At 40.5% G+C, this 14,583-nt stretch overlaps 1 protein-coding gene across 9 annotated transcripts in view; it reads left to right on the top strand.

Annotated features, from left to right (window-relative positions):
* Positions 1 to 14,583, top strand: part of LOC144686492 (diacylglycerol kinase beta-like) — a 691,325-nt gene that overhangs the window by 395,608 nt on the left and 281,134 nt on the right. For all 9 annotated transcript variants that reach the window (XM_078551766.1, XM_078551771.1, XM_078551773.1 and 6 more), the window contains 2 exons: positions 4,375 to 4,473; positions 7,085 to 7,201. In XM_078551766.1, coding sequence (XP_078407892.1) covers positions 4,375 to 4,473; positions 7,085 to 7,201 — 216 coding nt within the window. The remainder of the gene's footprint in view (positions 1 to 4,374; positions 4,474 to 7,084; positions 7,202 to 14,583) is intronic.

A 14,583-nucleotide genomic window follows, 5' to 3' on the forward strand; every position in this document is an offset into this window, starting at 1 on the left:
TTCTGCTTGGTTGACACCTGTGACCAGCTTGAAGCTTTTCAGTAATGGCAAAGACATTTCCATGCTTGTTCTTTCACTCGCTGCCACCATATAATATTCTTGGTCTCATGCAAATATAGAATATTCACAGTCTGCTGAAGTAATGAAAACAGTAACTTTATTGAGAAACATCTTACAGTGGCTTCATCTTACCATGAGGTCCACAAGAGAGAGCAAGATCATGTGACATTGCATCACTTCCTGTGATGATGTATAGTGTATCTCAGTAGCATATCTCAGAGTTACAATTAACCCCTTACACTACACACATGGCTATCAGATCTCCTCTTAACCTTCCCTATACTGATGAAAATTGCATTGGTTTTAGAATCATGGAAAGAGGTCACTGGGTCTAACGTGTCTGCGCTGGCCACAAAACGAGCCACCCAGTCTAACCCCACTTTCCAGCATTTGGTCCATAACCCTGCAGGTTATGGCACTTCAGGTGCATGTCCAGACCCCTTTTAAATGAGTTGAGGGTTTCTGCCGCTACTAACCTTTCAGGCAGAGAGTTCCAGAACTACACAACCCTCTGGATGAAAAAGATTTTCCTCATATCCCCTATAATCTTTCTGCCAATCACTTTAAATCCAAGCCCCAGACATTGACCTCTCTTCTAAAATAAATAGGCCTCTCCCATCTAATCTATCCGGGCCCCTTACACCTCAGTCAAACCTCCCCTCAGCCTCCTCTGTTCCAAGGAGAACAACCCCAGCCTTTCCAATCTTTCCTGATAGCTACAATTTTCTGGCCCTAGCAACATCCTCATAAACCTTCTCCGTAATAAGGTGACCAGAACTGCACACAGTAGTCAAATTGTGGCCTAACTAATGTTTTATATAGTTCCAGCATACATCCCTTCTCATATTCTATGCCTCGGCTAATAAATGAAAGGATTCCATATGCCCCCTTAACCATCTTATCAACCTGCCTTCAGGGATCGGTGGACATTCGCTGCAAGGTCCCTCGCTTCCTCTACTCCTCTCAGTGCCCTCCCATTTATTGTGTAGTCCTTAGCCTTGTTTGGCCTCCGCAAGTACATCACCTCACACTCCTCTGGGTTGACTTCCATTTACCACTTTTCTGACCACCTGACCAGTCCATTAATATCATCTTGCAGTCTACTGCAACCCTCCTCGCTATCTACCACGCGGCCAGTTTCTGTGCTGTCTGCAAAATTCTTGATCATTCCCCCTACATTTACGTCCAAATCATTAATATATATATCGCAAAAAGCAGGGGACCCAATACTGAGCCCTGCAGAACTCCACTGGAAACAGCCTTCCAGTCACAAAAGCATCCATCAACAATTACCTTTTGTTTCCTGCCACTGAGCCAATTTTGTATCAATCCTACTACATTCCTCAGGACCCCATGGGTTTTTATTTTTTTTAACCATTCTGCCATGTGGACCTTGTCAAAAGCCTAGCTAAAATCCATGTAAACCACATCAACTGCACTACCCTCACCATTCGTCCTTGTTACTTCCTCAAAAAATTCAATCAAATTTGTCAGACATGACCTTCCCTTAACAAATCCATGCTAACTGTGCTTGATTAATTCATGCCTTTCTAAGTGACAGTTTATCCTGTCCCTCGGAATTGATTCCGGTAATTTGCCCACTATTGAGTAATTATTCGGTCTATCACTCGCTTCCTTTTTAAATATCCCTTCATGGTTTTGAGAAGTTCTCATCCTTAATACTATCTTAGTGAATATGGCCTTGGCATCTTTCTAAAGTAGACCATACAAAATGGGGTGCAACTGTGGGATAATCAATAACTTATGTAGGTTTAACATCATCTAATTGCTTATGTATGTTGTGCCCCTATTTATGAAAGCTTATTGCATATGCAATTTTTACAAGTTTACCAACTTGCTCTCACATTTTTCAAGACTTGTGTATCAGAATCTCCAAAACGCCTCTCTTCCTTTTAAATTCATCATTTATTGCTTATGTACACACTTTAATTTAACCTTCTAAAATGTATTTCAGTTGATAGCTGCACAATCTATTAGCCTACCTGTGCCTTTCTGAAGTCACTGACGGTCCTTCCACAGTTAATCAGTCTCTTTTATTGTTGTCTGTAAATGTGATATTGTGCCCCATTACTACTACTACTACTGCTTCTTCTGATCTCTGCCCAAAGGCAGATCTAACCCATGGCACCACAATCTCCTCCGTGGGTAGAGCAAGGGAATAGGTCCTGAATCCACCCCAGCTGGAACAGGAATCGAACCCCATGCTGTTGGCACCAATCTGATCCACACCAGCCATCTAGCCAACTGAACCAACCAACCCCCTCCAAGGAGTCTGAGTTGCTGTGACAGTGTACGGTTTTACATGCGTGCTGTAGCCTAGAGCCAAGGATAGTGATGGTGGACTACCTTCCAAACCCACAACCTCTACCACCTAGAAGGACATGGGCAGCAAATGGATGGGAACACCACCGCCTGCAAGCTCCCCTCCAAGCCAACACACCATCCTGATTTGGAACAATTTAGCCATTCTTTCACTGTCACTGAGTCAAAATCCTTGAACTCCCTTCCTAACTGTATTGTGGGTGTACCTACGCTATATGGACTGCAGCGGTTCAAAATGGCAGCTCACCACCACCTCCTCAAAAGGCAATTAGGGATGGGCAATAATGCTGGCTGAGCCAGCGAAGCCCACATCCTGTGAAAGAATAAAAATAAAGGTCCAATTTCTTTCCATCACATGGCTGACCAGGAATCTCTCTTGCTCTTACCGCCTGCCATTGGAGTATGTTGTTAGGATTTACAAGTTGATGCACAACCCATTCAGCTGTGTTATGAACACACCCTCCTTGGCCATCGAGTCCTGGAGTGAGACTAAACCCAAAGCTTCTGGCTCAGAAGCAAGGATACTACCCACTGCGCCACAAGACCTCCCCTAGCTCATCTACAAATGAGTAAAGGAGGATCATGAACTCAACACAGACATTTGAGGAATTCTGGTGTTTATGTATCCCCAGTCCATTGGACATCTATTCATCACCACTCTGTGCTGCCTGAATTCATACAATACCATAGACTTAATTTTATCCACAAGCCTGCAATGTAACATCTTGTCATGCACCTTTTGAAAACACAGATACAGTATGTATTGCATTCCCACAAATAACTACAGACAGCATGCAAATTTTTTTTTTCACAGATGCATCAGGGCTACCTCCTGAAAGAATCCAGCATGAGTAGGACCTCCATTTCTAAGCTAATGTGTCAATGCTAGCCTGAGTTTAGTTTTTTATTTGTCTATTGATTTTTGTTTTTATTTTTCAGGATATCAGATGCCTTTACTTTTCCCCTGGTCATATTTTACTTTGCACTTCAGAGGGCAAGTGCGTTAGATGCTTGCAGTCCTCAGCAGTTTGTGCATGAAGCCCTTACCGCACTTTCACTCCTTGTCTTTTGCTTTGAGAATATAATATTTTTAATAAAGCAATTGGGAAACATACAAGTTGTTTTAATCATAGTGGCTCAGAACTTCTGTTTCCCGAGGGTCATGTCCTGGAGGTACCCCAGAAGATATGTGGGGTGGACCCCTTGGAATTCCCCACGCAAGGACTGCACAGCAATTGCCCAGAAGTTTAAACTTCCGATGGGCATTTACCCAGCACTGGAACCATTAAAACTCTGATTTAAATCGGAAACTTCAGATGGTTCCGACTCACTTAGCAGAAGAACCCAGAAAAGGTTAGAAGGATTAAACCACTTCTAACTCCTGGGTAGCTATACCACTGATGTCCCCCAACCCCTGACTACCTTCCCGACCCCCTGACAACCCCACCCGACTACCACCCTTATCGTCCTGAATACCCTGTCCCCAACTTTGTCCCTGAGCACCCTAACCCACCACTCACTCACCTTACACATTTAGCTTCTTCCTGGCATCTTAAAGTGGCTGGGACCTTTGAACTTGCCACTTTACTCAGCTAGTACCATAAAAAGCGATTGTGGCTTCAATTCCCCCAACTACCCTGCCCTGTACTGGAAGGAGTCTGGAGCTGCTGTGTTGCGCATTTCTCACCGAGCCTGGATCAGAAGTCCGGACGAGAAATGTGTAACTCCAGACTAAGTCAAGTAAAAAGGAGCAAAGTGACAATCGAACAGTGATTGCCACTCCATGGAAGATCTGTCCCCACATATCAATATACAATCCTAGAGCTTTGATTCTTGACTTCGTTGAATTACATTAGAATCTATTTTGCTATATAGCCCTCCACCAGTGATTGCCATTGAACGTTAAGGTAATCTTTAACTGTTAGGAATTTCTTGTTTGAGTTACTTATTGCTTGTTTTTTTTTTTTGCAGCTTCACAACAAATGTGTGTCTCATATCAAACCTGAATGTGATGGTGGCCAACTAAAAGACCACATATTACTTCCCTCCTATATATGCCCTGTAGTTCTGGTAAGACTTCAACAATTTGTACAATGTACAATGCCTGAGCGTTTCAAGTGTAATTTTGCTTTACTTTCCCCCTGATCCTTTAAACTTCCTCTGGTTTTTGAATTCCTTGGCGTTCTCACATATTATAAATGTTGACTTGATTGAAATATTTTTAAAAAACACAGTGGACCATTTCTTGCTTCAACAAAGAATAAAGGCATGCAGGTACACACAAAATCAGGCAGTGGATAAAAATATCTGTAAAAACTTTGAGTGGCAGAACACATTGATCTTTATTTCATTTCCGTCTTTAAAACTTCAAGCATTGTTAGAAGTAAATAATTAAATTAGTTACCATTTATTTTAAATAGGTTCCCAATTTCTTCAAGTGTATATATTTTACGTTCAGGTACCATTTGGGTATTGTGAATAAATAAATGTTGCTTTCTGGCTGAAAAATTACTCTTAAAGTATAAATACTGTGAGCAGGTTTGAATATTTGGGACTTTTCTATTGGTGTGTAATAAAGCAAGGCATTAGTTTACAAATTGATCAAATCTTGGGTATTTTCATGACTAGGTGTTGGAGTAATAAAGGGATCATGACCTAACATAGAAATTCAGCCTCCCTAATTGTTATTCCAGGTGTAAGATCCAACCTACATGTAAGGTGTTTAGAATATGGGAACATAAAGGTGAAGATATTGTGAAATGAATACCATTTAAACCAACTGGTCAAGTATCTAATTGATAACATTAGGAGTACAGTGGCCTTGAATTCCCTAGATTGCATTCAGGCAAAAAGTTAGGCCTACTTTTCTGTTAGTTTTTGTGCCGATATTGATGACAGAAACTTATGCAGAAATTTCCTATGTGTCTAATTTCCCTACACCAGAACATTTATAATGAGCATAAATATAGTGACATCAGTAGGGGTAACAATTAGCAGAATGTCATGCTCCCCTCCACCTGAGATGAGCTCAGGGGGTTTGGCAGGGGATGGGGGCAGTGCCACTTGATCGGGCAGGAGGGTACAGGTTGGGCACCCCATAGCCATCCCAACTCCCCACAATCAAGCTCAGGGTGGGAAGGGTGGAGGGCGGCCTTCCTGTCCAGAGGCCACTTAAGGTTGAATACCAATGGTGGGTGGGGGACATGTCATCCGAGGAGTCCGCCCACCAAACCCTGTCTGCTTTGCTTGCAGCCCACAGGGATTGGGGGTAAGGGTCCCTTGTTGACGGGCACTGTATGCCTAATTGAGGAACCTGGCATTAGGAAGAGGGGTACTCACTGAAAGCCACTCCTCTGCCCAAGCTGGTAATCCCTTCCCCGTGACTTCCCTTCCGCCCACACTCACCTCTATCTAGGGATCCATCTCTAATCCTTTCTGCAGGACCAAGTCTGGTACTGGCCATGGCCACCGCTTTATGACACTAGGCCGGCAGCTTGCAGGGGTGGGATTGTTATGACCAGGTAAGGAGAAGTGAACTGGCTTCCCTCTATTCAGCCTCCTTGGTCGGTCCCAACAAAGGCTGAAGTTTCTTTTTCACAAGCATGTGCCTTTTCCAAATAAAAATGTATTTGACTATTTAACCTGTGAACAACAAGGAGCCAATCAAAAAAGGTTTTCTTAAGCCAAAGAAAGAGCAAATGTATTAGCCACTAAACCAGAGGGAAAAAAATAATAAAAATGCAAGGTCACACACACAGGTATCAGAAAAACGGGAAGGTAGAGCCCAATTGAAAAAAGAATGTAAAGAATATACGGTTAGGTATCCTTTGATAACCCTTGAGGCATAGATTTTTAAATGTTGCGGCCAATTTGGAGTAGCTTATTTCGTGGATGTGGTCGTATGTGGAAAATATTGTAATTATTGTGCGACCTTGGTTCGCTGGTAGATTTCTAGTAAAGTTGGCTTCCGAACCGGGAAATGCACTTGTTCTAAAAGAGAGAGAGAGAGAGCCCAGCTTTCAGCCTGTTTCCTCTGCTGAAAACTTTCTTGCAATCTCTCTGCAGTGGCTGTTGTACTTCACCCATTGTGTATTCCCAAGGATTTTTTGGGTGGGTCTGTCTGTGGCAGTCATTGTTTCAATATCCAGCACTTTGCATTTTAATGTGTCTTCCTTAGACAGTGACCAGTTTCGAAGGGTCTCTGAATTATAGGAAATGTCTCTCTCTTCATTCCCCTGAGTATGACTTGTTTGTTTATCACCTTAACCTTGGAAGGAGCCTTGCATATTTCAGTAGCTTGTTCTGTCTCATTTCAAATTGCAAAATTTCCAGTCAATTTAATATTTTCAAAATTAAAGGGGCATAGCCTCAAGGCAGGATTTCCAACCTTCTGGGGGCTTAATCAACTGGGGGAGCCTGGTTGGCAAGGACCCCATTGCACTCATTAGTGAGTGGACTGCTGTCTTCTGTCAGGGTGCCTTGCTGTCAGATCCTTTTGTTTCTGCTGCTCCTCTTCCTGTTCCTTTATCATGCACGACAGGGGTATTCCAGGTGTAAATCCACTCTTATGCTGCAGATGCCTGAAAGGTTCCAGGATTTCCGGCTGGTGTGTCTAACAAAATATAGATAAGCTGTTACCAGATTTAATTAATTGTTTTGGTTGTTTTTTTTTGTTTTAAAGGATAGACAGCCCAATCAGAAAAAGGCTGAAAGTGATTCACCAACAACCACAAGTTCAGATGATAACAATCAGGCTTTTAAATACAATTCGACAACAGTAGATGGGCAAGGACTGCAGGTATGTTGAATAGATCAATTTATCAGAGGTGCAAAAAGAGATAGGAGCAAAACCTTGCAAGGGATGTCAGGACTAACAGTAAAATGTTTCGCTTATTAAGAGAGAGTGTTAAGAGGGAATATGGGCACATTAAAGACAGATGCAGTTCATACAATATGGATTATAGGGAAAGAGCAGACTTGTAAAATTAACACAAAATACCAGGGAACCTAAAAAGAAGTCAAGAACTTTTTGGATTTAATATCAGTTTTTAAAATATGGCAATTGAAAAATTACAGGACATCAGATAGACATATCTCCAGGGCCTGACGATTGCTACCAAAGGTTAATAAAGAAGGCAGATGGGGAAATTTCCAGTGGGTTCATAATTTTCTAAAGCTATCTAGATTTGAGAATTGTGCTTTTTGTTGGGAAAATTGCCAATTTCAGTCAGTTTTTGAAATTGCCAATTTCAGTCAATTTTAATGCCAGTTCTGGGGAATTGACTGGAATCTTTCATCAGGAATGGAGTGACTGAGCACTTGAACATGCATAAGCTAATCAGATAGTGTATAGATTTGGGAAGGGTGGATCATACCTGACTAAACTAGTTGAATTTTTGAAGAGGTCACTAGCATGATGAACAGAGAAGTGTATATGGATATTGTCTATATAGACTTCTGGTCAGTATTAGTAAAGATTCCACACAAGAGGTTATTAAAAAAAATTGCAGGAATTGAAGGTTACCTTGTGATATTGATCAATAATTGGTTGGCAAACAAATAGGGGTAAAGGGAATGTACCCTGATTGACAGGATGTGACAAGTGATATAATAGATATATGTATAGAAATAGATATTTAATGATTTGGATCAAGGATTGGAAAATTGTATATCCAAGTTTGCAGATGACACTAAGTTACGAGGTGCATTAAGTTGCGTAGATAGGAGCAGGAAATTACAAAGGGATATAGATTAAAGGAGTGGAATAACTGGGACAAATGGTGTTCAATGTGGCAAAGTGTGAGTTCATCTAAATTGGACCCAAGGAAGACAAATTTGACTAATGGTGAAAGGCTAGGATCGAAGGAGTGAAGGGATTTGGGTGTCCAGGTATATAAATCAATAAAAGCTAGTGTATCGGTGCAAAAAGTAACAATCTCAAAGGGGCTGAAATAGAAAGGAGAAGAGATGATGCTTCAGTTGTATAAAGCTTTGGTCAGACCCATCTGGAGTACTGCATCCAGTTTTAGGCACTCCACCTCAGGAAAGATATATTAGCCTTGGAGGGGTACAGCAGAGATGCATCAGAATAGAAGCTTAAAAATTTAAATTATGATGATAGGATGCATAAATTTTGTTTGTATTCACTTGAGTTTAGAAGGTTAAGGGATGGTTTAATTGAAGTGTTTCAAATGAGACATATATTATAATATACACATCAACACCTATCCATCTTTGATTCACAGGCCTGCATTTTTGCTACCAAAGCGAGTAGCTCAAGTTGGGAAATTTCCCGACTCACTGGACCTGCCTTGAAAAAAGGCCCTTGAATGTCGTGATCTTTGCTAAGGGAGGGCATGGGTATGGTATAGAGATAAGCCCACCAACCCCAGAAGCAGAACATAGGCGACCATGGAGGCAGGCGGGCAGGCGAGTGCCGAGGTGGGCTAGTTAGAAGACCCGCCTCGGTTCTCTGGGACCTCACCCCAGTCGTGTTATGAAATTTTAGGTGTCCCCCCAGTCACCCCCCTGGCCTCATATACCCTCTTGCCAAATAATGCCCCCAACACACCCCATGGCCCTTTATACCCCGATGTCAACTCACCCATTACCCACTCTGAGCAGTCCTCAGGAGTTGTGTGGAGATAAAATAAAAGAATTCTAAAGATCTGATACAGATTGCGCTATACAGACTTAATAGTTGGAAAACAAACTCCCATTCATGAAATTCCAGTCAAAGTTTCTTTTTAAATCTCAGGTACTTAATCTCTTATAAAAGCAAACAAATTTCTATTCATACTCCATATCGATCCTTTAATAGGCTCTAACCAGTCAATCGAACTATGACCTCAGAACCCCCTCTGCTGAGATAATTATTGCTTTTGGGAATAAGCCAAGTATTCATAAATGACCCTTGGGGAAATATCAACAAACAATTATTGAACCTCCTACAACAGAGTTTTTCTTTTACTCCACTGACACCTGTAGCCTTTTTTCATTTTTAAAGGGCTGGGGATTTCAATAACTTCAGATTATGAAAGTTAAACAGACCTTATCCAACATTCAAGTGCGTTTACGTCTACTCCATAAATTTGTGACTCCCATACTGCGATTTCATTCCTTTGCAGCAGCCAACGGCCCTGCTGAGTTTGGATTTTCCTTGTGTGAATTGTGTTCAGCCCCCTTTCCCCTACCAACGTAAGTGAGATTTGTTGGAAAAAGAGCTGGGACTTGCACATCTGGACCTCGGCTGTCATTTTTGAAAATCCGTGGAGTCTTCCCACTCCACAAAAATCTGGGCCATATTCTTGATAGCTTTATTCAACAAAACTTATTGATCTCAGTCTTGAATTTTTTGTTTGACTCAGCATCAACAGCCATTTTGGGGATAATATTCTAACTTTCTACTATCCTTTGTGTGAAAAAATGCTTCCTGATTTCACTTCTGATTATACTATCCTTAATTTAAAATTTTTCCCCTTGTTCGAGACGTGGGCAAAGTCATAAGAACATAAGAACTAGGAGTAGACAATTTAGCCCCTCGAGCCTGCCCCGCCATTCATTACGATCATGGCTGATCTCATTTTGGCCTCAACTCCAATTTCCCGCCCTCGCCCCATAACCTTTCAACCCGTTACTAATTAAAAATCTGTCTATCACCTCCTTAAATTTATTCTTGGCATCCACTGCACTCTGAGGTAGTGAATTCCACAGATTCACAGCCCTTTGAGAAAAGTAATTCCTCCTCATCTCTGATTTAAATCTACCACCCCTTAGCCTAAAACTATGGCCTCTCGTTCTAGAATGTCCCACAAGGGGAAACATCCGCTCCACGTCTACTTTGTCTATCCCCTTTAGCATCTTCTATACCTCAATTAGATCTCCTCTCATCCTTCTAAACTCTAGCAAGTATAGGCCTAAACTGCTCAATCTCTCCTCATAAAACAAGCCCCACATCTCTGGAATCAATCTAGTGAACCTCCTCTGAACTGCCTCCAATGCAACTACCTTCCACAAGTAAGGGGACTAAAACTGTGCACAGTACTCCAGGTGCGGTCTCACCAATGCCTTGCACAGTTGCAGCAACACTTCCCTATTTTCATACTCTATTCCTTTAGCAATAAATGCCAAAATTCCATTTGCCTTCCTTATTACCTGCTGTACCTGCATACTAGCTTTCAGCGATTCATGCACGAGGACACCCAAATCCCTCTGCACTGAAGCATCCTGAAGTTTCTCTCCATTTAAATAATAAGTCACCTTTTTATTCTTCCCACCAAAATGGATAACCTCACACTTATCCATGTTAAACTCCATCTGTCAAACTTTGGCCCATTCACCTAACCTGTCCATACCATTTGTAATGCAACAGGACTGTGAGTTTAAGGGTGGTGGGAATTGGAGTAAGCAGAGGATACCTGGCAGGCTCCTATCCCATTGCTTTGTTATGATGTGGCAGATGAAGTGTGCCAAATGGACCAAATCCACAAGAGAAACTTAGCCGCGCTATCACAACGGTTTTGCGATTTGTATTTACTGAGAAGCTGTGCACTGAATTCAGAAGTAATGAGTCCACCAAGACCTTTAGAGATTTAAAAAATTAACTTAAAATATTTATTAACAAAATAAAAGATTTCAAGCACATACATAAGACTACAAATTATTTATTACTATAACAATTCCTAAAATTCCTAATTAACCTGACTCCCAGTTACACACCACCTTTAAGGCAACAGTCCAAAATAGATTTTATATTTAAAACAAGACCAGCAAGTTAACATGGTGCCCACTTGAGAGTGGAATTCCAAATGGTTTTTCCCCAACTTCAATTACTTTACATCGCAGACTTAGGGACAAATGGCTGGAGGTTTCTTGAAGGCTGTTTCACACACTCCTGTTAGATCTTACATGGCCTTCTCTCTCTTTTTAATATGTAAATGTTATTGTTCCATATGTTTTTGAAACTGAATCTTGCTCATAATATAAAAATTTTCATATTGCCAATATTGTTAGCAACCTTTGGGAAAAATAAACAGACTCAGTCTTGCTTATCTGGCTAGTTGTAAAAAGACTAACATCCCTTTGAAATCCAACAATCCCTTCATTTATCTAAAAATGCAAATTCCCTTCACACATGCTACACCAGCACACAGAAATGTCAAGCACATTTCTACACCTAGCTTCTTTGGATGATTTTCAAGCTTGCAGCCTACTTGACTCCAAATGTAATTAAATCACACAGACAGACCCAACTACAATCACAATAAACCAGAAAAAATTATGAAAATTATTATACTTTTGTCACAGCTTACACACACACAAGATGCAGTGTCACCTGGACAATGATTGAAACACACCTGGTTAAGCAAGGCACTAGTATATGCATGCAGTGCAGTGGACAGATAAAAGCAGTATTGAGATTCATGTCAGCTATGCTCTAATTGAATGTTGGAACAGTCTTGAGGTGTTAAATGACGTACTACTTCTGCAGAGAGCAGATAAAACCCTGACTCTTGTCTCCACTATTAACCTTCTCTTTAAACCCCTCTCCTCTAAATCCTCCACATACCTATCACCAAGTGGAAGAAACTAATGGGCTTCTTTGTCACTAGGTTGAGACCATCTGTTGAGCTCCCTCTATTGGTTCCCACCATTTGCTTTGCCCACTATGCCCTCATGACTTCTTGTGCTGACCTACTTGTCTCTCGATTCTCTCTCACATTCCCCTCATTCTTTCTCTGAGATCACCTCATCCAAGAGACCCACTTGAGCTCTCATGATCCCATTTCCAGTAAACGGCTGACCACTCAACTTCCCTTCCTGACTATCATGCCAGTAGCTGACGTGGTAAATGTCTCATCTGGTTTGCCCCCCTCCCTTTATAAACAGTCATAACCATCCACCTTCTCAAAAAAAAAAGCATCCTTGGTCCCACTTACCTTGAACACTACCATCCCAACCCAATGCCCACCTTTCCTGCAATTCCAGCTTTGAAGCATTCCAATTACATTTCCATCTCTGCCACAGCACCAAACCAACCCCAACTAACATAAGTGACATCCTCTGTGAAAGTAGTGCATTATTCATCCTTGTTCTATGTTGCCTTTCTGCATTTTTTGACATGCGAATCACCCCATTCTCATCTAAAGCTCCTCTTCTGTAGTCCAGCTCAGTAATATTACCCTTTCTTGGCTTTACTCTTAACTATTTGATCGTAGCCAAAATACTGCTCTCCATTTGAGATTAACTGGGGGAGAAGCTTTTGAAATACGCTCCACAGACCCACCTAGTGGCCAGAGCATTAAACAACAATATGGAAAAGGCCAAGAAAAGACCAGCTGGTCCTATTGTAATCCCTTAGAGCAAGATTGAATAGAAAATATTGGCAATTTGCAATGGTAAATGTCGACAGAAAGGCATAACCAAAAGCTGTGAAAAAAGGAAGTAAGATCTGTGATCAGGAATTGCATGCCCAATGCAGATTACATTCACTTTTGGTGTCACCTCATTCACAAGTTTGGAGAGGTTTACTATCAGTAGTATTAGGCACATATAATAAAAACACCATAAATAAAATTTAACTTCCATGGCAAAATATATTCAGTTTATTTTCAGTGAAATGGCTCATGTAAAGTGACATTTCATTCTGACCTTGTGGAAAGCTAAGCTTTGTGCTCCCGTCAGCCTTCAATCCTGGAAAGATAACATGTTTGGTTCAAGCACATAATCATAAAAAATAATTTTAAAATTGTCATGTATTAATATTTAATGTCAAGAAAAAAAATGCACCTTTAGTGGCTGTACAGTGTATTCATGTACAGAGTATAAACAATGTTTCTGTGTTAGAGGTCCAAAATAATCTCTAACACAATAAATTTCATGTACTGATTTTAATCAGGGCAGCAATGTTGATTGTTTTATACGTGGTTGTGCAGTACACAAGGATAATTATATGGTTATTAAATATAGGTTGACAAACCAGTGACAACAGTTTACAAAAAAATTTCATGAGCCATTTATATTTAGAGGCTTTTTTCATGTTCTATATATATATCTCGAGGGAATGTTTTTAGCATACACCTGAGGCCTTCGAATGGATGATCCACAATAGTGATTCAATAATGAATTTGATTTCTTATTCAATTGCAACAAATTATCAGAACATTGGGTAATTAACTCGTACAGTTGTATAATAAAGGTATATTTGAAATGAAAGTAACCTGTTTATATTTTTACTGGTATTGCATGATTCATAAGAAGAAATGCAGTATACTGAGTAGTACTGTTTTTCAGAACATGGTGGTTTAGATGAATGATAATGAATTATTTGAAGAAAAGTGGGGAGTTCTTCAAATTTTCTGGCCAATATTGCTCCCTTAACCAGTTACCAAAAACCGATTACTCATCTCCTTATTATATAATGCACACAATGCCTGCCTTATTTAGCTATATTACAACAGTGGCAGCTCATGTTTTTAGATTCAGCGCTCTATTAGATTCAGTCACTGGGTCAAAATCCTGGATTGCCCTCCCTAACAGCACTCTGGGTGCATTTACAGTACATAAACTGCAGTGATTCAAGAAGGCAGCTCACCACCAACTTCTCAAGGGCAATGAATGCTGGCCCAGCCAGCGACGCCTACATCCCATGAGTGATTTTTATAAAATTTTACAATGCCAAGTATCTCATATGTTTTCTTAACTGCTTTATCAACTTGCCCTGCCATGTTCAAAGATTTGTGAATATGCACTCCCAGGCCTTCCTGTTATTGCACGTACTTCAAAACAGTACCATATATACTATACTGCCTCTCTGGCACAACCAGTCTTCTAAACCATGGATGGTTAACCAAAAGCTTTAAAAGTAATAAGTTAGTTTTGTACATTTTAATCAGTTTTACAGTGCACAATTTAGAAAGAATAGTGGTTTCAGATTATGATATGAAAATCAAGCTAATTAGATTAATTAGCTTGCTTCACTACTATATTCATCTTAGGATAACAAATATATTGTCTCCAAATAACTTGGAGAAAGGAATTACCTTTTTTCTGAGTAACAGGAGAAAATCTTTTTAATAATTACCTAGGTTGCATAATGAAATTGCCTAATTAACATTTACATGTTATGCCACTTTTATTAATGTGACAAGTTTTCTTTCCAATTTCGCCAAGACAGAAGTC

Source organism: Cetorhinus maximus, chromosome 11 (genome assembly GCF_964194155.1).
Source record: "Cetorhinus maximus chromosome 11, sCetMax3.hap1.1, whole genome shotgun sequence".
NCBI lineage: Eukaryota > Metazoa > Chordata > Chondrichthyes > Lamniformes > Cetorhinidae > Cetorhinus > Cetorhinus maximus.